Source organism: Mastigoproctus giganteus, chromosome 7, assembly GCF_048544385.1.
Source record: "Mastigoproctus giganteus isolate SK-2022 chromosome 7, ASM4854438v1, whole genome shotgun sequence".
NCBI classification, from domain to species: Eukaryota; Metazoa; Arthropoda; class Arachnida; order Uropygi; family Thelyphonidae; genus Mastigoproctus; species Mastigoproctus giganteus.
Genome location: NC_143581.1, coordinates 65,445,540 through 65,471,179, shown reverse-complemented (window position 1 = coordinate 65,471,179; position 25,640 = coordinate 65,445,540). Strand labels below are relative to the sequence as shown.

General features: G+C 36.8%; 1 protein-coding gene across 3 annotated transcripts in view; it reads right to left on the bottom strand.

Moving 5' to 3' along the window:
* Window positions 1-25,640, bottom strand: part of LOC150082968 (putative phosphorylase b kinase regulatory subunit beta) — a 735,196-nt gene that overhangs the window by 510,849 nt on the left and 198,707 nt on the right. For all 3 annotated transcript variants that reach the window (XM_090377701.1, XM_090377699.1, XM_090377700.1), the window contains exons 8-9: window positions 22,628-22,787; window positions 22,333-22,530 (exon numbers count right to left, since the gene is read on the bottom strand). In XM_090377701.1, coding sequence (XP_090233827.1) covers window positions 22,333-22,530; window positions 22,628-22,787 — 358 coding nt within the window. The remainder of the gene's footprint in view (window positions 1-22,332; window positions 22,531-22,627; window positions 22,788-25,640) is intronic.

Genomic DNA, 25,640 nt, shown 5'->3' with positions numbered 1-25,640 from the left:
ATTCCCTAATCATTGCTGCTGCTACTGAAGTCATACTGACTTCATAAGTAAAGCAGCAAAGATAACTCAGCAACATCAGATGAGTTATTTTTGCTCTCTGTATGTACCCACTTTGCTCTTAGAACCATATTTATATATTAATGGTACACTGGCATGTCTCCACTCCAAAGGAATGTCACCCGAGTCCAGTGATGCCTTAATAATTAATCTTAATGGTTCAGTGCAGCTCATGGGGTTTGCCAATAAGGAGGTGATTATCCCATTGCACAAGGCAATGGTAAAGCCACATCCTGGGTAATGCATACAGGTCTGGAGGCCTCATTTTAGGAAGGATGTAGATCTGCTGGAATGGGTGCAGAGAAGGGCAATGAATGGGTGGTCTTACAAAGAAAGGCTTCTGCAAATTTCAGCATCTGGAGCCCAGGCATGCAAGGTGATCTGACTGAGTGTTTAAGGCTTTGAAGGGATTGAGCCAGCTCAATGCTGATGGCATTCGCATGAATTCAAATTGAGAAAGGATGGTAGCAGGACGATTTGTAGAGGGTTTTTTTTTTTTTTTTTTGGCAGATGCCTTATAAGCTTGCTTTCTTGCACCATGTGCCACTACCACTACTACTACTACTACTACTAATAATAATATTTAATAACCCCAAGAGCCTTGCTTACATTTAGGCTAAAATCTTTTTTGAATAAACAATCATCTGTAATTTCTATATCACTAATCCCACATATATCATTCTCACAAACTGGCTAAGATAGAAAAGGGTGTTTTTGCTCTCTTAGCCAGTGCTTTCTCATAATAAGCTTTCACTGCCATAAACTTTTCTGTGGTACTATTACAGTTCAACTTGTAGTTGTTGTAGGCTTTAGTATTGTTTATCATTCTGTAACTGTCCCATACCATATTTTTCTGCCATCTTTTATTGGACAGCTCTATATTCATCCATCTCAGCATCCTCCGAAATGAATTCTAATACATGAGGAGGATGAATATATTAGATAAATTCTAATGTAATTATCCTCTCTCTCTCTCTCTCAAATCTGCCCAGTTATAGATACCATGGAGCATCTTAAAACAGTCACAGACCCCTTTCCTGATTCCATACTCAATAATTTTGGGGGTGAAGGGGAGAGAAAGCACTGAAGCACTACCATTAATCATACGGATATTACTGGACTCAGGAGAGATTCCACTGAATTGGAGAAGTGATAAGGTATCACAAATATACAGGGTGATTCACTACCAGTGCGACAAACTTGCAGGAGGTGTAGGGGACACAAAGACCAATCAGATTCACATAGCATTGCAGGGTCCGAAATGGCTTCTTCATGCGGTAGAGGACGTTGAATGGGAGGTCGCGTGAACAGTGATTCCGCTGGAAGTCAGAATTTGCGAACCGGTTCCCGAGGCAGTAGGATGGATGAGTATTCAAACGTTGAACTGGCCGACATGCACCTCGTGTATGGAGCTGCGGACTGTAACGGGCTTGCCGCTCTGCACTTGTACTAGGAATGTTTCCCACACAGGCATGCTCCTCATCATACGATTTTCGCACATGTGCACAGAAGGTTACGTGAGACTGGTTGTTTCACGAGAGGTACTATGAATCGAGAGCGAACGACGAGGACACCAGACAATGAGGAGAATGTCCTACGTCTTGCAGAAGGCAATCCGAGTACGAGTACTCGAGCGATAGGCCAACAATTGGGTATTTCCCAATCCACTGTATGGAGGATACTGTCAACAAACCAAATGAGTTCATACCATCTGCAACGCGTCCAATCATTGGAGCCTGCGGATTATCCACTCTGGAGGACTTTTGCTACTTGGTTTCTTCAACTGAGTGCGGCAGACAGCGCATTTGCTGCCTCCGTATTGTTCACGGATGAGGGAAGTTTCACAAGAGAGAGAACCTTCAATCAACGCCCATTTGTGGGCTTTGGAGAACCCCCATGCTATGCAAACACGTGCAACTCAACGCCGTTTCTCCGTCAATGTTTGGGCCGGCATTGTTGGAGACCACCTCATTGGACCATACCTTCTCTCCCCTCGTCTGGACGGTACGGCATGCTTGATCTTTCTACAGCAAGTCCTGCCCGAACTTATTGAAGAAGCACATGTTCCTCAGTCGTTGCGCCGCTCAATGTGGTTCCAGCATGATGGGGCTCCCCCACATTACACCAATGACATCCGCCAACACCTAAACGTTACATTTGGACAGCATTGGATAGGTCATGGTGGTCCGGTTCATTAGCCTGCTAGATCGCCGGACCTATCATGCCTGGACTTCTTCTGCTGGGGTCAAATGAAGGCATTGGTGTACGAGACCCCCGTAGATTCAGTTGAAGACCTCGTCGCTCGAATTGTAGCTGCCGGGGAGATTCAGACATGCCAGGAATCTTCCAGAATGTTAGGGATTCTATGAGGCCTCGCTGTGAAGCCTGTGTGACTGCTTCTGGTTGAACTTTCGAATACCTTCTGTAGCATGGCTTTTTGCCAATGTAAAACTTGTCATTAAAACAATTTCTGTTACACTAACAAGTTGCTGTTTCTGTTCTTTTTCTTTGCTTCTTTGTTCACGCAACCTCCTGCATGACAAAGGCATTTCGGACCCTGCAATGCTATGTGATTCCGATTTGTCTTTGTGCCCCCTACACCTCCTGCAAGTTTGTCGCACTGGTAGTGAATCACCCTGTATAAGGGCTCTAGTCTTCAGTCGTAGGAATGAAGTGGTAACTACACACAAATCAGTCTGACTTCAGTGGTAGAAAAAATCATGGAAGTACTGATAAGGAGTGGAATACAGGGATATTCACACAGAAATGGAATTCAGAGGGCTACACGACAAGGAATTCCATTTCTATTTAAATATAAATATTCAATCTAAATACAGTGTAGGGAAAATCAAGTTTAACTAACTGGTTAGCTCTTTTCAAAGAATTAGTTACTCATGAGCTGGATGTAGAAAATAATTTTGATATTTAGCATTAGCAAAGGCACACGATGCAAGAAAGCAAGCTTATATAGCATCGCCAAAAAAAAACACTTACTTCACCCATCCACTTGCTCCAAATGTTTGTCAGCTTCTGCCTTTGAATCTATTTAAGCTATTAACTTCTACAACGACAGATGGAAGTTTGTTCCAGCAATCAACCAGCCACTGGCTAAAGGCAAACTTCCACACATCTATCCTATAACCGCCTTGCCTCAATTTGAATTTATGCCCTCTCAGGCGATTATTCTGAGCAAGAGGAAGTATCCCATCAGCATTGAGCATGCTCCAGCCATTCAAGGCTTTATACACTTCAATCAGATCACCTCGCAGGTGCCTAGTCTTCCGACACTGTAATTTGCAAAACTTAAACCTTTCTTCGTAAGAGTAAGAGTAATCCTTTGTTCCATTCACTAATCTTGTTGCCCTTCTCTGTACTCGTTCCAACAGCTCTACATCGTTCTTAAAATGAGACCTCCAGACCTGTATACAGTACACAAGGTGTACTGTATACAGGTCTGACCATTGCCTTATACAAGGGGATAATCACCTCCTTATCCCTGCTAGAAAAATTCCTGTATATCATTGACAAGATGCCATGAGCCACTCTTGCAGACCATCTGCACTGCTCAGAAAACTTCATATCTGCCTGCACAATTACGCCCAGGTCCTTTTCATTCTTAACCACTGTCAGTGTGGCACGACAGAGTTGATACGTTACTCTGGGATTACTGCTTCTCATATGTAGTACTTTACATTTGTCAATGTTAAACTTCATTTGCTACCTCTCAGCCCATCTGCTCAACTTTCCTAGATCCTGTCGCAGCAGTGTACTGTCATTAGTGTCATTAACAACCCTGCCAACCTTCGTATCGTCTGCAAACTTGGACATTAAGCCTGATATTTTTTTTTTTACAATCGCTCATTTTCTTAAAATAATTAATCTACAAAAATCAAAAAATTAAAATTATGTTTTAACCTCAATTTTTAATTACCCCCCCTATTCTAAACATGTACACTAATTTTATACATCCCTCTATAAGATCAATCCTCTAACCTACAGTAACTTTACTGTTGCATGAACACACACACACACACACACACACACACACACACACACACACACACACACACACACACACACACACACACACACACACACACACACACACACACACCTGATAAAACAGACTTCTCTTATAACCAAAGAACTGTAAACACTCTTATCACTACTTAAACATTTGAAACCCTTCACACCCTTATGCTAATAGCAGAAAATAAAGGAAAATAAACATGACAATAAGTATATAAAGTGATAATAAGTTTTCCTACTCAATAAATATTAAGTAAGAAACATTATTCAAGTTAACGAGAATTAATTAGAATCCTCATTAAACTATAAACTGCTTTAATTCCTTTACTAATTATACGATTTTAATGCGACTTTCAATAAATAACATGTCAGAATAAAGACTATTTTTTAAAACTATTTTCAATAATCAAATTTAATTAATGTTCAGTGTTATTTTGTAACCCAAAAATTAATTTTTAATCATCTTTTAAATTAAAATTTTTAACATCAATTTCAGATAAGGTTAGACTAAACATTTCTGGCATATAAATTTAAAATAAATTTCTTTCCTCAACATAAACTTCTGCTATGAAATAAATGGCGGTGTTTTTTTTTTTTTTTTTTTTCCAGTTTAGTATTAATTTACATTGTTTTCAAAGTCTTCTTAATTCAGTATTTTTTTAGTAGGAATGATTCATAGCTTTGTATTAAGAATACCTGCCATTTAATTATCATAATTTCTTTTCAAGCTATTTTATTTCATACATAATTTTGCCAGCATATATAAAACTAACCTTTTACAATTTTTGTTTATAATTTCATTGGTTAATGAACAATTTAAAACAACATCACACTAGCTTATTTTCATTTTATGTGTACTAATAAAGCTTTATTTCAAGTAGAGGCATGAGATGCAAGAACGCAAGCGCATGAGCTTATGTAGCATCAACCAACAAAAAATCAATTTCCCACATCCATTCCCTTTAAAAGTTTGTCCCGTTCCTCCTTGAATTTATTTAAACTATCAACTTCCACAAAGACAGATGGAAATTGATAGTTTAAATAAATGTCAACTACCTGCTGGCTAAAGGCAAATTTCTGCACATATATTCTACAACTGTCTTTCCTCAATTTGAATTTATCCCCCTCAGGTTTGTAATCTGAGCAAGTGGAAGAATCCTATCAGAATTGAGCTTGATCAACCCATTCAAGGCCTTATACACCTCGATCAGATCACCTCGCAGGTGACTAGTCTCCAGCTGCTGCAATTTGCAGAACTTAAGCCTTTCTTAGTAAGAGGACCCCTTTGTTCCTCTCACCAATCTTGTTGCCCTTCTCTGTACTAGATCAAGCAACTCTATATCCTTCCTAAAATGAAGCCTCTAGACTTGTATGCAGTACTCAAGGAGTGGCCTGACCATTGCCTTATACAAAGGGATAATCACCTCCTTTTGCCTACTAGCAAAATTCCTGTATATCATTGACAATACCCCATGACCTGCTCTGGAAGCCTGTCTGCACCACTCAGAAAACTTCATATCTGACTGCACAATAACTCGGCGGTCTTTTTCATTTTATACCACCCTAAGTGTAATACATCATCATATCATATGAAATTTTATCTGTTTACAAATAAATGCAGAAGCATAACTTGCAATAATTAGCATTAGCAGTAGAATTAGCAGAGGCATTTGATGCAAGAAAGCAAGCTTATGCAGCATCAGCCAAAAAAAAAAAAAACCCACTTCCACTTCACCCCTCTGTTCGTTCAAAATACCTGTCCAGCTGAGCCTTAAACTTATTTAGGCTATCAACCTCCACTACAAGGGACGGAAGTCTGTTCCACCAACCAACCACCCGCTGGCTAAAGGCAAATTTCTGCACGTCTATCCTACATCTGTCTTTCCTCAATTTGAATTTATGCCCTCTCAGGTGATTTTTCTGAGCTAGAGGAAGAATCCCATCAGCATTGAGCATGCTTAAACCATTCAAGGCTTTATACACCTCTATCAGATCACCTCGCTGGTGCCTAGTCTCCAGACACTGTAATTTGCAAAACTTAAGCCTTTCTTCGTAAGAGCACCCCTTTGTTCCATTCACTAATCTTGTTGCCCTTCTCTGTACTCGTTCCAGCAGCTCTACATCCTTCTTGAAATGAGGCCTCCAGACCTGTATACAGTACTCTAGGTGTGGCCTGACCATTGCCTTATACAAGGGAATAATCACCTCCTTATCCCTGCTGGAAAAATTCCTGTATATCATTGACAATACTCCATGAGCTACTCTTGGAGCCCGTCTGCACTGCTCAGAGAACTTCATATCTGCCTGCACAACCACCCCCAAGTCCCTTTCATTCTCTACCACTGTCAGTGTAGTACCACAGAGTTGATACATTGCTCTGGGGTTGCTGTTTCCCATGTGTAGTACTTTACATTTGTCAATGTTAAACTTCATTTGCCACCTCTCAGCCCATCTGCTCAACCTTTCCAGATCCTGTTGCAGCAGCATAGTGTCACTAGTGTCCTTGACAACCCTGCCAACCTTTGTATCGTCTGCAAACTTGGACATTAAGCTTGATATACCATCATCAATATCATTTATAAATACAGAAAACAATAATGGACCCAACACTGAGCCCTGAGGGACTCCACTAATAACATTAGTCCACGATGAGCAGTGTCCATTGATTACCACTCTCTGTCTTCTCCCCCTCAACCACCCCTTTATCCATAGCAGCAATTTGCCTCCAATGTCACACTGCTCCAATTTGTGTAGCAGCCTTCCATGTGCAATAGTATCAAAAGCCTTTCTAAGATCCAAGTATATAATATCAAAGTTATTCCCTGCATCCAGTTCTTTTGTGACTGCATCATAGTATCCAATCAAATTGGTCAGGCAAGACTTCCCCTTAACAAAACCATGCTGTGTCCGAGCTATAACTGAAGTCTTGTCTAAATGATCCTGCAGTGCTTCTTTAACCAGTGCCTCCATTAATTTTCCTGGAACAGAAGTTAAGCTCACAGGTCTATAATTACTTGTGTCAGCCTTTGATCCTCCTTTGTGAATTGGGGTCACATTTGCACATTTCCAGTATATGGGTACCTCCCCTGAGTCCAAGGAAGCTCTCATAATTATGGCTAAGGGTTTGCTTACTTCCTTTGTTGCCTCCTTTAATATAACTGGATAGATCCCATCCACCCCGGGTGCCTTTCTTGTGTTTATCTTCAACAGTTTCTCCTCCACTTTACTCCCAGTTATTTCAAGATTCTGTAGCTTACTGCTAGAGTTGAATACACCTCTGGCATTCCCCTCGCTGAATAACTCCTCATGCGTGAATGTCGATGCAAAATATTCATTTAGTTTGTTAGCTACCTGAGCAGGATCATCAACAGTTGACCCATCAATATCAAGTGGACCAATCTGATTCATCCCCTTCCTTCTAGAGTTTACATAAGTAAAGAACTCTTTGCTGTTTTTCTTTGCTTCCCCTGCCAAGGATTTCTCGTAATCTGCCTTCGCCTGCCTAACCTCCTTTGTAACTTGGTTGCATATCAACTTGTATCTATCATAGGCTTCTATGTCATGTGTTAATTTGTAAGTATCCCATGCATTTTTCTTCTCTGCCATATGCCTCATTAGTTCATCTGACATCCATTTTGGCCTAAACCTTGAACAATATTTCTTAGTTGGTATGTAAAGCCTAGTAGCTTCCAAGATAAGTTCTTTGAATGCTTCCCATTTTGAATTTGCTGTTGGTAACATCATCAGTTGGTCCCACTGTATAGAATTTAAATACTGTCTCAGTCCATCGTAGTCGCCTTTACAGAAGCAATAACCCTTCCCTTTACCCCTAATGGTAGTTACCTCTTTGAGTAAATCCCACTTCAGCACACTGTGATCACTGCCACCTAGTGATTCATTTATCTGCAGATTCTTAATGCATGAAGAATCACTGCTGCTAATCAAATCAAGAGTATTACTCCCTCTAGTTGCCTCCCGAACATGCTGATGTAGAAAACAATCATCCAATAAATCCACAAAAGCCCGGCTAGTGTGTGAGTGACCAGCCCCCAAATTCCAGTCAATATCTGGGAAATTAAAATCTCCCATTATAAGACTCTCTGATTTACTGGCCCACTCTATTTCCCTGTACAGTTTCTTATTATACTCATCAGAGTCATTAGGCCTATAGCACACTCCTACTCTCAATTTTGATCTCCCAATGCTTATGTCACACCAAACTGACTCAACACTGCACTGTCCAGCGATGTCGACTGGCTTCACTTCCTTGGTTTTTATGTGTTTCTTAACTAATAGCATAACCCCTCCCCCCTTCCTATCCTGTCTATCCTTTCTGTAGACGTTGTACTCCCCAAATTCCAGTTCTGCATCCCTTATATCTGTGTGACACCACGTCTCTGGTATCCCAACAATATCTGCCTTTGAGGTTTTGAGCAATACCTCAAATTCATCAAATTTATTTACTAAACTCCTAGCATTGGTGTACACGCAAGTATACCTGCACCTGTTTCTATTCTTAGCTACCCTAACACAACCCATGTGTTTACTTGTACCGCAATGGCTCCCAGCAGTCTCTGAAATACCATGCATCTTGTTTTTCAGGCTTCTGCTCATTCTAGTAGAAGCAGTGCAAGAGTCTCTTTCACCTCTGCCAGTGGCTACTGTCAATCTATTGGTCTTTGTCTGCCCCCAAGCTAGCAGTTTTCCGACCCGCCTAACATTGCCTCGATAGCATCAGCAAATATTCTTGCACCCTTTCTATTTAAGTATATCCCATCCCTGTAGAAGCAATCTCTCCTGTTAACAAGTACAGTCCAGGCTGAAAAACCACACAGTTGGTACGTCTCTCTGAGGTTACTTCTACCCATATGCAGTACTTTGCATTTGTCAATGTTAAACTTCAGTTGCCACTTCTCAGCCCATCTGCCCAACTTTTCTAGATCCTCTTGAAGCAGCACGCTGCATTACTGTCATTAACAACCCTGCCAACCTTTGTACCGAAAGACTGGTATTTAGCTAACTCTTTACAAACTAATTTGTATAATAGCTGCACAATGACATCTTCTGATAACTGTTGATATTTAGTTATAATTTGCATATGTAGTTCATCAGTGAATTCAAGAAAAGTACTATGAAGAATTTGAAATTAAGGAACTTTTTTCATGTTTAATTTTTCTTTGAATTGCCGAATAAATTCCTCAGATAATCTTTGAAACTCTGAAATAAATTCCCATTTTAACTTATCTGCATGTTCTTTAACAAACTCTTCAGATATAGCTTGATATTTAGATATTAGATTCCAGTCAATCTTTTTGTGGAATTCTTCTATAAAGCTTCTGAGAGTTTTTGTTCTTTAGAAATAATATTTCAATTGAGATAATCCTTAAATTGTCTTGCCAATTGTTCAGAGTGGGTAGGATCACTAGATACTTCATCCCATTTTACAGTATTAGGTTTAAAGGGATAGTCCTCAGAAATGTTCATTTAATTATAAACCTTTTTTTTTTTTTTTTTTTTTTTTTCAATTAAATAACAGCTGACTTTTTATCCAATAATTGTAACTTTCCTTTCTTCTCAGATAAGTATATTTGATAATTTTCATTGATTTTTTAATTTCCACTGAAATATAATTCAATAAATTTGATATTGACATACCCATAATGCTTGCTAACATCAAAATGTATTTGTATTATTGGATATATGTTTTGAACTGAAAATAATCAATAATTACACCTTCATCACAATGCACAGCTTTCATTCTTGCAGTTAACAAAACTTGTATATAATCTTATACACTCATTTTCTTCATAATTTATTCTAAATTCTTCGTATGGATATCTTTTTCCTGACACCTCAACATTACACAATTCTAACAAATAATCGAAAATCATATTATTTTGTTTTTGTTTTTTAAACCTGTCTGATTTCTTAAACATTATTTAAATGTGAGAGGGTGATTTCTCTTTATTAGAAACTAACCAAGTACCCCCATTATTATTCATTGCATTAGATAAATATACATTACCACATTCCCATAACAAGTTAACAGTATCTCCTGATATAATATTTTGCAAAAATTTACTTTCTGTGGTTAATGAGGGTTAAACTTGTGGAAGCCATAAAGATAGGCTTTTCCAACTGAAATATTATTATATTTCAGTAATCTGGATATTTTCATCAGAATTTCGATCTAATTCAGATCTGATTTCAATTACTGTGAAAACCTTTTTCACATCTCTGCAAAACCCAAAAACTTTACTGAGTGGTAGCCAAAAACATAAAGGCTTCCTTCTTTTTGTTAATTCTAGTTTTTTACAGAATGCTTCATTGAAGTTTTCATTATTTTTTTTATTTGTGAGGCTATCTGTGCAACTGCCACGTCTTTAGATGGATCTGTAGTATAGTAAGACTAAATCTATTCAAATCTAAAGTATTTGAGGCATCAGGATAATTAAACATATTAGTAGCAATAGATATGAAATAATCATCTGAAAAATTCAAGAAATTTTCAAGAAATGTTTTTATACCAACATATGAGATTTCAGCTATAGTTTCGTTATTTATGATAAGCTGCATTCTTGAAAATATATTAAACTATTATTTTATAATGTTGCAATTTCATTTTCATTAATTGCAGTATTATCAGGATTTAATATACATCCTTGTAAGTGAAAGTATCTTCCATGAAGAAAAAAATACTTATCAAAATATTGCACAAAAATTACATATTTTTAAAGCTCCTTGGCATTTACATTTCATTCTTGACAATGATGATATTCATAGTATTCAGCTGATATATCTATAACAAGTTGTTCAAGTAAATTCCACACAGGATGTTCTACTTCCAATTAATTAGTTCTAAGACTAAAATAAACACCAGTGTTGGAGATTATATTCAGTTAATATTTAAGCAATTTAAACCCTCCACCTTGTAATAACTTTTCAAGCCATGCCTTAATTTAATCAAACAAAAAAGGTATAAATGAATATAATCTCCAACACTGTGGTGTTTATTTTAGTCTTAGAACTAATTACTATTTCACCCATTTATACATAAGGAATTTAATTAAGAAAATAGTGCCTTTAATCTGATAGAAGATTCTTCCATTTTTTAATTTCTTCTTCTTCAATGTTAGCGAATTCTTCTTTTAGTAACATAATTCAGCACTTAATTTTCTAGGCCTGAATTCTTTCTGATTTAATAATTTTTTTTATTACTTAATTATTTTTTTATATCTATTAAGTTTTATAACAATATCAATCATTGTCAAGATGTATCCTTTTCAGTTCTTGAATTTCAACATACGAGGGGGTATCAAAATGTTCATACCCTGACCTAGATAAAACATCAGTAGGAAGATGCCATTTTTAATATAAGTTGCCTACATATTCAATAACTAACGTGTGAAATTTCATTCACGTAGGTTATCGTACACCAGAGGTGGAGCCTGGAATCTGAGGAAGGCCACTATGGTTGACAAAGTGAAGTATCGAGCCGTGATCAAGTTCCTGCATTTGCAGGGCAAGAAAGCTCTGGAAATTGACAAAGAAATAAAAGCTGTGTGTGTGTGTGTGTGTGTGTGGGCAGAATTCTCCATCTCAGCATTTTCAAAACTTTTTTAGTCACTGAACACTTTTCATTTCACAATATATTTATGGAACACTTCTATATTTACGGAACGCTTACAAAACACAAGTTTAGAGGGAGCCGAAGAACTGTTTGCTAATATTTATTACATATGACGCACTGTGCATCAGGAGCATCTTTATTTCCAACACATGTAAAGCTGGAATTCAAATAACTGTCCTCATACTTTCATATTGGTCTTTTATTAGTTGGTTCCCATTTTTTAACTTCAGATTTTTCAGAACAAAAGGCTGCGATTGTTCATTCTCACTTTGAAATGTGACAATATTGTGTTCGTTTTCATCGACCCCAGTTACAATACTAGAAGTACTCGCTTTTCGTTATAAAGTTCCTTTTTTCAACCACAAATCCATGGTCATTAATTTTAATAATAATATTTCGAAGTACTGACAATTATCATAAAAATTTATACAAGGAAGTGAGTTTAGTTATGATATTGATTTGCTTCCTCCTCTCCTTCAACCCCTTGAACTCCAGGCTAAATCGCATACGAATGGCATATTAGATCACTACATTGCTACTTTTTCGTAGATGTCATTACCTCTATGCCTAAAGTGAAGTGTTCCGGGGTATATTTGATTAAAAAAAATAATATTAAAAATTATAATGATACAAAAGTGGTGTACCCCACAAATATGTAAAATTTATTTATTTTATTAATATTATTATTTTTAATTATTAATTACAATTTTTCATGGAACACTAGTGTTCCACGGAATGCAGTTTGGGAAATGCTGCTCCATCCTATGACAATGTAAAAAAGTGGAAACAGGAGTTCCAGTGTGGTTGTACAAACGTCTTTGATGAGCCAAGAGGAGGAAGGCTATCAACATCCACAGACAGTGAGACGGTTGCAAAGGTTGAGCAGCTGGTGCTGAGTGACAGATGTGTGACTATTCATTAACATTGCAAATGCAGTGGGAATTAGTTATGGGTCTGCCCACAGCATTTTACATAACAATCTGCACATGTCTAAGGTCTCTGCACGATGGATTCCAAGGTTGTTGATGCCTTTGAGAAGGCACCTCCGTAGCCAGGTGGGCAGGAGCAGCAGTGTGTAGCACACACTTCTTGATTAGACGGGAGTTCAAGCCCGTGACCACCAAATATGGAGGATGCGGAAAGGTCAGGGAATGACCACCGCATATCTCCGGAGCAATATGGCCTTAGTTGCTAATGCTCCTGAAAACCAAATAACAACAACCTTTGAGGAAGCAATGTTGAATGCAATGTTCTTGCCAACTGTTGGATTTGTGTAAAGCAGATGTTGAGAACTTTTTTGTTCAGTTGGTAACAAATGACGAGTGCTCGGTGTACTCGTATGATCCAGAGACTAAAGATATGTCAAAGCAGTGGAAGCACACCTCCCCACCTCCCTAAAAGACAAAGACCACTCAATCTGTGAAGGTGATGTTCGTGTTTGGGACAGAAATTGGGTTATCCTAACAGATTACCTACCACATGGTTCCACACTTACAGGAGAATGATACAGAAATCTTTTGAAAAATTTACACAATGCTTTGAAGGTGAAAAGGATTGGAATTTTAACCGAAGGTGTCCATCTTCTGTCAGACAATGCACCAGCTCACATGGCCGTTGCCACCACCAACTTTGTTGCCCAATGCGGCTTTGAACTACTGCAGCATCCCCCTATCCTCCTGACCTAGCACCATCAGACATCTTGTTTCGAGAAATGAAGAAACCACTGCATGGATGCCGCTTTGATTCGTCTCAGGAAGTCATCAATGAAGTGGAATCGTGGTTTCAGGCAAAAAGTGAGAAATTCTATGATCACATTAAACAACTGATCCATAGATGCAGGGCTGGATTTTGGTGTTTGTAGGCCCTAGGCACTGTTACTGATTTAAGTTTCAACTGTAATAAATGATAAACTACCTCAAATGATGGAGTGACCATCACTTCGATTCTTCGTTTCGACAAGAGTTGCTAGATAGCGTATTGAATTGAAGCTCCTAGAACTTCAATTCAATACAAATGAATTGAAAAATTCATTCATATTGAAAAACAAGCTGAGAAAACGTGCGCGAATGCGCACGTTTTCTCAGCTTGTTTTTCATTAGTCACAGTGAAAAGAATGAACTGTGTTTTTCTTTTTAAATTTTTGCCTTCCTTCGTAGGCCCTAGGCATTGTAGGCACAGCGCCTAGGGCCTATGAAATCTGGCCCTGCATAGATGGGAGAAATATGTTACTATACATGGAGAGTACATAGAAAAGGATTTAAAGTTCCTGTGAAGTTTCACCTTTTTGATACCCCCTCATATATTCTTTCACTTTCTTTTCTCATTAAATCTACCTGACCTTCTAACTGTTTAATTTTTTCTGATCAGTCACAGAACTTGCCATCATCTAAAAGGGAAGGTTTTGTACATTGTACTTATTTATATTTCATTCTTTTTTTTTTTTTTTGGTAGTTGAAATATGTTACTATACATGGAGAGTACATAGAAAAGGATTAAAGTTCCTGTGAAGTTTCACCTTTTTGACCTTTTTGATACCCCCTCATATTTTCTTTCACTTTCTTTTCTCATTAAATCTACCTGACCTTCTAACTGCTTAATTTTTTCTGATCAGTCACAGAACTTGCCATCATCTAAAAGGGAAGGTTTTGTACATTGTCCTTATTTATATTTCATTCTTTTTTTTTTTTTTTTTTGGTAGTTGTTGGCACATCGGCTTCTGTGGCCATAATGCACCTTCCAAGGTTTTTGCAGTACTTTGATCCAAGCCCGAGGCGGGATTCGAACCCGCGACCTTTGGGTTCCTAGGTAGGCACTTTACCCACCTGGCTAGCCCAGTCGGCATATTTCATTCTTGTGCATCTCGTGCACCTTTTAGTAAAAGTGGTAAAGACCACTACAGGCTGCACTGAAAAATAGATTTCTAAACATCACTTAAAGAACAAACTCAATTTTTAGATTATATTACAGAATGCACTATGTAATACAGAGTGCATTCTGTAATATAATCTAAAAATGTGCATTGTTTCTACCTAATTATTGATTAAGGAGAGATAACAGTGTTTTTACCTAGTTATTGAAGTAAGGATAGATAACAACACATAGCAGGTTTTATCACAGAGATAAGGAATGCAGAATTGGAATTTGGGGAGTACAATGTGTACAGAAAGTAGTAGTAGTAGTGGCATGTGATGCAAGAAAGCAAGTGTATGAGCTTACGCAGCATCAGCAAAAAAAAAAAAAAAAAAAAATCACACCATTCCCTCCAAATGCCTGTCCAGTTCCTCGTTAAATTTATTCAACCTATCAACTTCCACAACGACAGATGGAAGTTTGTTCCAGCAATTAACCACCCGCTGGCTAAAGGCAAATTTCCGCACATCTATTCTACATCTGTCCTTTCTTAATTTGAATTTATGCCCCCTTAGGTTCGTAATCTGAACAAGTGGAAGGATCCCATCAGAATTCAGCGTGCTCAACCCAATCAAGGCCTTATACACCTCAATCAGATCAGCGCACAGATGCCTAGTCTCCAGCCACTGCAATTTGCAGAACTTAAGCCTCTCTTGGTAAGAGGATCCCTTCATTCCCCTCACCAATCTTGTTGCCCTTCTCTGTACACGCTCAAGTAAATCTACATCCTTCCTAAAATGAGGCCTCCAGACCTGTACGCAGTACTCAAGGCATGGCCTGACCATTGCCTTATACAGACGGATAATCACCTCCTTTTCCCTGCTAGCAGAATTCCTATATATCATTGACAAAACCCCATGACCTGCCCTTGCAGCCTGTCTGCATTGCTCAGAAAACTTCATATCTGACTGCACAATTACTTCCAGGTCTTTTTCTTTTTCTACCACCTTAAATGTAGTACCACACAGTTGGTACGTTTCTCTGGGGGTTACTTCTACCCATATGCAGTACTTTGCATTTGTCAAGGTTAAACTTCAGTTGCCGCTTCTTAGCCCATCTGCCCAAATTATCTAGATCCTGTTGCAGTAGCACACTGCCATTACTGTCATTAACAACACTGCAAACTATTAACAAACCTTTGTATCATCTGCAAACTTCGACATTAAGCCTGATATACTTTCATCAATATCATTGATAAATATACAAAACAGCAGTGGACCCAACACCGAACCCTGTGGGACTCCCCTAATAACATTAGTCTACGAAGAGCAGCACCCATTAATTACCACCCTCTGTCTTCTCCCACTTAACCATCCTTTTATCCACTGTAGCAACATACCCTTAATACCATTCTGCTCCAATTTGTACAATAATTTTCCATGCGCAACAGTGTCAAAAGCTTTCCTGAAATCCAAATATATGATATCAAAATTATTATTTGCATCCAGTTCCTTTGTAACTACATCATAATATCCTATCAAATTTGTCAGACAAGACTTTCCCTTAACAAACCCATGCTGTGTCTGAATTATTGCTGCAGTCTTGTCTAGATGATCCTGCAATGCATCTTTAACCAGTGACTCCATTATTTTACCCGGAACAGAAGTTAAACTAACTGGTCTGTAATTACTCGTGTCACCCTTCGATCCCCCTTTGTGAATTGGGGATACATTTGCAAAGGATAGACAGGAGAGAAAGGGAGGAGGGGGTGATGCTGTTAGTTAAGAAACATATAAAATCTAAGGAAGCACATCCAGTTGACATGGGTGGACAGTGCAGTGTTGAGTAAGCACAGGAAAACCAAGTTGAGAGTAGGAATCTGTTATAGGCCTAATGATTCTAATGAGCAGAATGAACAACTGTACAGGGAAATAGAGTGGGCCAGTAAACAGATTGTCTAATAGGGGATTTTAACTTCCCAGACATAGACTGGAACTTGTGGGTTGGTCACTCACATACTAGCAAGACTTTTGTGGATTTATTCAATGTTTGTTTTCTATAGCAGCATGTTCGAGTGGGAACCAGAATCAGGAAGAATCCCTGCTGATCTGATTATCAGCAGTGATTCTTCATGCATTAAGAATCGGAAGAAAAAGAAACCATTAGGTGGCAGTGATCATAGTGTAATGAAGTAACTATCATCAGGGGAAAGGGGAGAGTTTTTACTTTCATAAAGGTGACTACAGTGGTCTCAGAGATTTTTTCAATTTTATACAGGGGGATCAACTGATGATGTTACCAACAGCAAATTCTAAATGGGAAGCATTCAAGAAATTAACTTGGAAGCCACTAGGCTTTTCACATCAACTAAGAAATACTGTTCAAGGTTTAGACCTAAATGAATGTCAGATGACCTAATGAGAATTGTGGCAGAGAAGAAAAATGCACGGGATGCATATAAATTATCAGGAGACACAGATGGCTATGTTAGATATAAGATAGTCTGTAATCTAGGAGGTTAGGCAAGCAAAGGCAGATTACAAGAAATCTTTGGCAATGGATTCACAGAAACACAGTAAAGACTTCTTTACTTATGTAAACTCTATAAGGAACAGAATGAATCAGATTGATGCACATGACACTGATAGTTCGATTGTTGATGATTCTGCTCAGGCAGCTGACAAACTGAATGTGTATTTAGCATATGCATTCATACATGACGAATTCACTCATGTAGGGAAAAGGAGACCAGAAGCTTATCAAAATCTAACAGGGTGTTAAATGATTTTGTAATAACTGAGAGCAAAGTGGAGAAGAAATTGTTGACGTTAAACATAAGGAAGGCACCTGGGGTGGATTTGAGCTATTCAGTTATATTAAAGGCGACAGCAAAGGAAATAAATGGCCCCTTAGTCATGATTATGAGGGCATCCTTGGACTCATGGTCCCCAAAGACTGGAAATGTGCAAATATGTCCTCAATTCACAAAGGGTCAAAATATTTGATCGAAAGGTGACACAAATAATTACAGACCTGTTGGTTTAACTTCTGTTCTGGGGAAAATAATGGAGTCACTGGTTAAAGAAGCACTGGAGGAACATCTAGACAAGACTGCAGTTATAGTTCAGACACACCATGGGTTTGTTAAGGAGAAGTCTTGTCTGACCAATCTGATTGGATATTATGATATGGTCATAAAGGAACTGGATGCAAAAAATAATTTTGATATCATATACTTGGTAAAGCTTTAGGATAGCACATGGAAGACTACTATACAAGCAAGTTGGAGCAGTATAGCATTGAGAGAGAGAGAGAGAGAGAGAGAGAGAGAGAGAGAAAATCTTTATTATACACTATAGATACAATAATGTGCCCGCCACAGCTAGGAGGCCAGGGGCTTGACAAAGATATAGGGTAATATAAAAATATGTACAGTATAACAAAAAAATAACATAACATTAAATTAACTTAAAAACGTAGCATTAACCATTCAATAGATATGAGTATAAGGCAGATATACACCAAGATATGTACACGTTAATTTGTATGTACAAAGCACATATTTCAGAATATTCACACAAGTCAGAATATTTCACAGTGCCAAATTGATGTTCGGTATAGCATTTTCTTGTGAAACAGTTCATAGATTTGCCTATGACTTGCCGTTCTGCACCTCATAGGAGATAGCAAGTGGAGATATATTAGTAACAGTTGACATCAGGGGCCAAACAAAAGGGGAACAAGTTCGGCCAACGAGCACCTGTAATTGTGATCGAAGCGAATTTCAGGAGATCAACTCCGATCGTTGGCAGGGCTTGTATTGTAGGAAGTACTTGGCCAGGTAGGAATCTGTCGCTGATCTTCAGCCTGTTTTGTTGTAGCTGAAGAAGAGGGGCGGCTCGTAAGGAAGGAAGTAGAACATGCCACTGACATATATCCCAGAAGTCAGGGAAGTTGATTTTGCCAACCAGCATTTTGATTGCGGTCACAGTTCTCCTCATGCCGATTATTTGAGGCAGCCGTGGGATTTGAAGTTGGTCAGCCATGCTGGTGGTCCTCTGTTGGGGGGGGGGGAGTCGATGTTTGCGGGTTGCCCACTTCAGTATCCAGTATTCACTGGCGAGGATGGGCTTCATGAGAGAAGGTACTGCGGAGGCCCATATTTCAGAGGCATACAGAAAGGTAGGATACAGAATGGTTTCCAGATATCTAATTGTGGTTCTTGTGTCTGAGTTATGAAGAAGATGTTGATGGGCAATCCAGTGCATTCGGCTGATCTTGCGTAGAACACATTCGATGTGACAGTTGAACCTAAGGTTTAGGTCAAAGGTTACAACGAGATCTTTGTGTTTAGTTACACTTGGAATAACTGCACCCTCCAGTGAGGGTTGTATGAATGTGGGACACCTTTAAGGGAAAGCTGCTGCTGTGAATAAAGGGATGGTTGAGTGGGAAAAGACAGAGTGGTAATCAATGGACACTGCTCTTTGTGGACTGTTTTTAGTGAAGTCCATGCTGGGTCCAATTTTGTTTTGTATGTTTATAAATGATATTGATGAAGGTATATCAGGCTTAATGTCCAAGTTTGCAGATGATACAAAGGTTGGCAAGGTTGTTAATAACAGTAAGGACAGTACGCTACTGCAACAAGATCTAGAAAAGCTGAGCAGTTGGGCTGAGAGGTGGCAACTGAAGTTTAACATTGACAAATGCAAATTGCTGTATATGGGTAGCAGTAACCCCAGAATAACATACCAACCATGCAGTACTACACTAGTAGAGAATGAAAAAGACGTGGGGGTAATTGTGCAGTCAGATATGAAGTTTTCTGAGCAGTGCAGACAGGCTGCAAAGTAGCTCATAGGGTTCTTATCAATGATATATACAAGAATTTTGCTAGCAAGAATAAGGTGATTATACCTTTGTATAAGGCAATGGTCAGACCATACATTGAGTACTGCATACAGGTTTGGAGGCCGAATTTTCGGAAGAATATAAAGCTATTGGAAGGAGTATAGAGAAGGGCAAAGAGATTGGTGTTCTAACAAATTCTTGTAAGAGATTTTGTTCTTACAAATTCTTGGTAAGAACAAAGAGTTGCTCTTACCAAGAAAGGTTTAAGTTCTGCAAATTTCAGTGTCTGGAGATTAGGCACCTGTGAGGTGATCTGACTGAGGTGTTTAAGGCTTAAATTGTTTGAGCAAACTCATTGCCGATGGGATTCTTCCTCTTGCTCAAATTCCACACCTGAGGGGGCATAAATTCAAATTGAGGAAAGACATGCGGTAATTTAGCCAGTGTGTGGTTGATTGCAGGAACAAACTTCCATCTGTCATTATGGAAGTTGACAGCCTAAATAAATTCATGGCTGAACTAGACATTTAGAGTGAATGGATGTGTTAAAATGGGAAGGTTTTTTTTTTTTTTAATTGGCTGATACTACATAAGCTTACTTTCTTGCATCATATGCCTCTACTGATGCTAATGCTAATTTTAAACTGAATGAAATCTTCTCTATTTCTTATTCTTGTAAAGCCATGAAGTTGATTTTCATCACAATATTTTTTCAATTCACTAATACTTTTATCTTCAGGGATATACTGAACTCAATTGTTTCTATGTAAAAAACTGTTTTTTGCATTATAAAATTAATTAAATTTTCTTTATTTAAATTTGTACAGCCAATAAATCTGTAGTATTTACAAATATCTTTAAGTTTCTAATTGTCATTTGGCTTAATACGGAGTACATTTTCTCATTCATTAGGGGAAAAAAATTTAAATAAAAATCACTAAAAAATTAATTACTTAACACTTGATTTTTCAACTTTTTTATGAGTAAAACGAGTAACTTTTTCACATTTTTTGAATACTTTTTTCCCTTTAACTTCCATAAGACTTCTTACAATGAAATCTGTATTTCTAAGTTTCTCCAAATAATTTTTTTGTACTTCTCTTTCATGCTCACATGAAATAACTTCTCTGTTTTTGAGTGATATCTTAGATTTATTATATTCTTTTTGATATGCTTTACTATAATCTCTACAATATGGACGAGATGTGCTTGAAAATGGGTGATGAGTAAGAAAAAAATGAATGTGCAAATTCACATTAATTTTTTTTCTTGGTCACATTTCTTACAGAATTTTATTTCCATTTATAAAAAGGCAATTTTTTCAAATAATTATTTGCAAAAAATATGAAAAATTGTGAAAAAAATATTTGAAAAATGGAACTAATAAAACAACCACGAAACATTGGCCAACTCCAATCTATTCCATTCAAACAATTATAAGCCTTAGATCTTAATGTATGCTATCCATTTGAAAAAGGAAATAAAGTAACTGTTCACATAAATGAATTTAAAGTCGTTATACTAGACAGATTCAACTGCAAAATAATGCAAAAATATTGAAGATTACAATAAAATAAAAATGAAATTAATTTTAAAAAAAAAGGTATGGAAAAGTGGAAAAAAATAAAGTTGATATAAATAATTTCAAGGCAGAAAATATGAAAAAGAAATAAATTTATTAGTCATTTTAAGTCATTTTTTTCTTAACCCTATATTATTTTCTTAAAAATGTAAATAGTTTTAATTTTTCAATTTTTGTAGTTTAATTTAGGAAAATTAATGATTTTAAGGAAAAATGGGTGTGTTTTTAAGTGAAAAAGTGTCCTAGAATCCCATTTTATATACTAAGTAATGAAAGCCCATGGTGTTCTAGCGATGATTTATTGAACTTTTGCTTGTAGGGATGGGAGGTCATAATCCCACTGTACAAAGCAAGTATAAACTACACTTGGAATACTGTGTCCAAGTACAGAGACCACACCTGAAAAAAGGATATTGATCTTCCTGAGAGGGGTCCAAAGATGAATGAAATCAACAAAAGGGCATCTCTATGAGAAAAGACTTCAAATACACAGGCTACAAAATCTTACAAACTAAATGCCTCAGAGGAGAGAAGCATATCAGGCTCTGAGAGGTGAAAGTCAAATGAGTGAGAGGTGGAATTTTAACTGTCATAAATGATTCCAGACTTAGAAGCCACCCCTCACTCATTTGACTTTTACCTCTCAGAGCCTGATACATTCTCTCTCTCTCTCTCTCTCTCTCTCTCTCTCTCTCTCTCTCTCTCTCTCTCTCTCTCTCTCTCTCTCTCTCTCTCTCCTCTGAAGTATCTAGTTTCTAAGATTTTGTAGCCTGCATATTTGAAGCCTTTTCTCATACAGATGCCCTTTGGTTCATTTCATTCATCCTTTATTTATTTTTTCACAATGTTTTTATTTTTAATGAGTTATTTTTTTTCCAGCTAGTGCATCAGTATCCTGTGACTTCCTTACATAGGGCTAATACTAATACCTAGGCTACTTATTAGCATTAGCAGTGGAAATGATGGAAGAAAACAAGCTTATACAGCATCAGCCAAAAAACACTTCCACTTTCACCTATTCATTTCCTCCAATAGTTTGTCTAGCTCTTCCTTGAATATATTTAAGCTATCAACTTATAATCATACAGTTATGAGAAAAGCATATCACTGATGTTCTGAGTTTGACAGTTATGATTGCAAGACAATTATTTTACTCAAAATTTCTACAGAACAAATGGTGCTATTAATTAAATGTTTTTCATAATTAATCATTTGGGGTTAGCTTAATTTTAATAATAATTAGTGTATTTCATTAAAAAAAAACAAAATGCTTGACTCTCTTCCATTTTATGAAAATATCTTCACACTTTAATGATAAAAGAAAGCTCACCTTAGTTTCCCCAGAATCATAGTATCTACGACTCATATCTTCTAGAACAGTACAATATCCATCTCTTAAGAAACGCTTAAATCCATAATTCCCTTGCAGTTTTCTGATGATTTTTTCCTTTGTACGTGAATAAAGAAGTTCATCATGGGTGGAAAAACAAGGAAAGCTGATTGTTGGCAAAAGACTAGCATCAGTGTTCTGTAAGAGAAAAAGGAAATCTTTTTCACCATCAGTTTATACTGTGTATGCACAATTATATAAAACAGTAACATAAAAAGATATGAGAAATAATTACTTTTGAACTGGATTCTCTGGGAAGTAATGTCTCAAATATACTTCGGTTTCTACTGTGAGCATCAATATCGACATAAATTACAGACCATGATGCACCTTTGTCTCCAAACAAATTGCAACCATTAATTGCTTCTAAAGCAGATTTTGCCATTCCTATAGAACTGGAAAGAATAAAAACTGAATTAGTGCAATACAATAAAAGTATAACATTATTTCCAATATATGATGTGACAGAAAATCCTGCCTGCTATGCAGGCAAATGTGCTTAGGTGAAACTTAATTGTTCCCCAACAGAGCCAAGGAAGGAACTGTTAAGTTACATATAATAGGTAATTTTGCATTTATTTGATTACATATATAATGGTAGCTGTGAAACTGTAAAATACAATGACTCAAATGAAGAAGTTAACTCTACTTGAAATATATGCAATTTATTACAAACCATGGGCAAATTTGGCCACCAGAACACCACATATTAAGCTACATATGCAAATTGCCTGTGTAACAAGCTGGGTTTTCTAGTAAAATTTCCTGGTAGGCACCCAAGATCTAATGGACATTTGCACAAATTTTAAACTTTATCTTACACTTTTCTTAAATTTATGTAAAAATGCTGGTAAAAATATATAAATTTATTATTATTATGGCTGTTCTTATTTTGGTGCTTTTTGCCACTGACTGTTTAGGTCATACAGCATTTCAATTTTGTCTAAGTAAGTAAGTGTATATTTATATTACCTTATAAAGAAATTAAAAAGAAATAAAAGCAGCTTTCAATCACACAATTCCTTCAACTAACTTCTACTCCACTGCATCTTGATGCGGTGAATTGCCTTCTCTACATCTAGCTCTTCCATCAATAAATAACCTTTATTGATGGAAGAGCTAGAAGAGTTTGACACTCACCTATGAGTGTCAAACCTCACATGCAATTTTTTGGATTTACTGGTAAGGTATACACTTAGATATTTTTAAACATATAATTTATATTAGTAAATTGTTTCTGTATTTCCCAAATAAACTGGAATTCCTCTTCCTTTTTCTCATTAGTTTAAGTATTTGCTATTCACAGTTTTGCCAATTTCTGCAAAACACTAACTACTATTCTGCCTTTGTGCAGAACTTCTTGAAACAATTCTTTAATAAACAACATTCTTTATGCTGTTATAGTCTAGAAAAATTTTGATTTTTATAACTTACATTTCAACAATGCCACACACAATTGCCCAAGCACACAGGAGGAATTTTCACTTGCAACCACTAAACCCCCCAATGTTGAAACTCTGTCATTTAAACTCTTTGATAGTGACATCAAACCAATGGTACCGGAAACTAAGTATCACAGTACAAACAGGAAATCCACATCACTACTTGATGTCGAAAGAAATATGAAGTATGATAGAGGTGGCTTTGCCCACTGAGAATACCTCACATGTAAGAATCCTGCAGTGTGACCTTAAGATGTAACCTACTGCAGAGTCCAGAAGTAATGCTCATATTACATAACAATAATAAAACATCAATCTTCAGACTCAGATTATGTTGTGGAATTTCAGGTGGTATCAGAGGAGTATATGATAATCAGGCAGAGGGAACAACACGAGATCACTGTGTTTAGTTTTAGTGAAAGAGATAGTTTTTATCATTATTTTTTAATCTCAAGCTTAGCAAAAAAATACCTAACAGATTATAAGAATAGCAGTTTGCAGACACAGCCAGTGAACAATTAAGTTACATATAAGCAAATTATCTGTATAGCAGGCTGGGTTTTCTAACAATAATAATGAAAATACCTGTTTTATCATAATTAGTAAACTGTGAATGAATTTATCATAATTAGTGATAAATTATGATAGTAGTGATTTATCATGATTAGTGTGAATGAATTTATCATAATTAGTAAACTGTGAATGAAACTGAATGTACACTAAAAACTGACAAAACATATTTGGAGAGATCAGAAAATAAAATAAAAAATAAAATAAATATCACCAGTTTCACCAATGAATAAAATACATTTAAACATTACAGTAGCTCTCAAACTCATGCTTAGCAAATACCAAGCTTTTCTTTTCAGTGTTGTCACATTAGTGAATGAATGAGAAAATATCAGTAAACATGATATTTTCTCATTACAACAGCAAAAATCTCCACATGACTATGTGGACAAGCATATCCAAAATATATTATGCAATGTGGAAAAAATCAAAAATGATCATGTCATAGGCATACTGCAGAAAATTAAATGTTCATTTGACAGTAGATTTACTAAATAGCATATAAATAGTTTACTATAATTAGCATTAGCAGAGCCATATGAGGCAAGAAAGCAAGCTTATACAGCATCAGCCAAAAAAAAAAAAAAAAAATTATCCTTCATTAACAGAACACCCTTCAAATATCAGTTCTAACATCTTCTCCGTGAGCTACAGAATGCTGTTCTAGCAAATAAGGATTTGATTCACATAAAATTTTGCCCCACCATTATGTTTACTAAGTATAACTAAAGCATCAACAGAAGAAAACTTAAACAAATTTTAAGGACTAACTTAAAAATAGTCAATAGCTGTTGTTACTGAGACTATCACAAGATGTCATAATGTTTCAGAATAATTTAATTAAATTTATGAGTTAGCATTAGCATCAGTAGAGGCATATGATGCAAGAAAGAAAGAAATACAAAATTATAAAATTAGAAAAAGAGAGAGGAGACAAGCATAACGTCAGCAAATTTTATCTTTCGAGCATCGTTGCCAGAATTACACTCTCCAGCTGATAAGCACGCCACTGTGGAAGTTAAGAGCTGTGGAGATTTAGAAAGGATTTTTTCCAACATATCACAAAATTTATTTGCAGCTGCAGAATCGGCACTGGTGACTTCATCACATACTTTAATGTTTTGTAAACCAGCTCAATGCTTGAACCTATTAAACCACCTGTTGCTTGGCCATACTTATCCTTAATATCTTCATAAATACTTCTTGCTTTTGCTTGAATGGCCATTGGACTCAGGG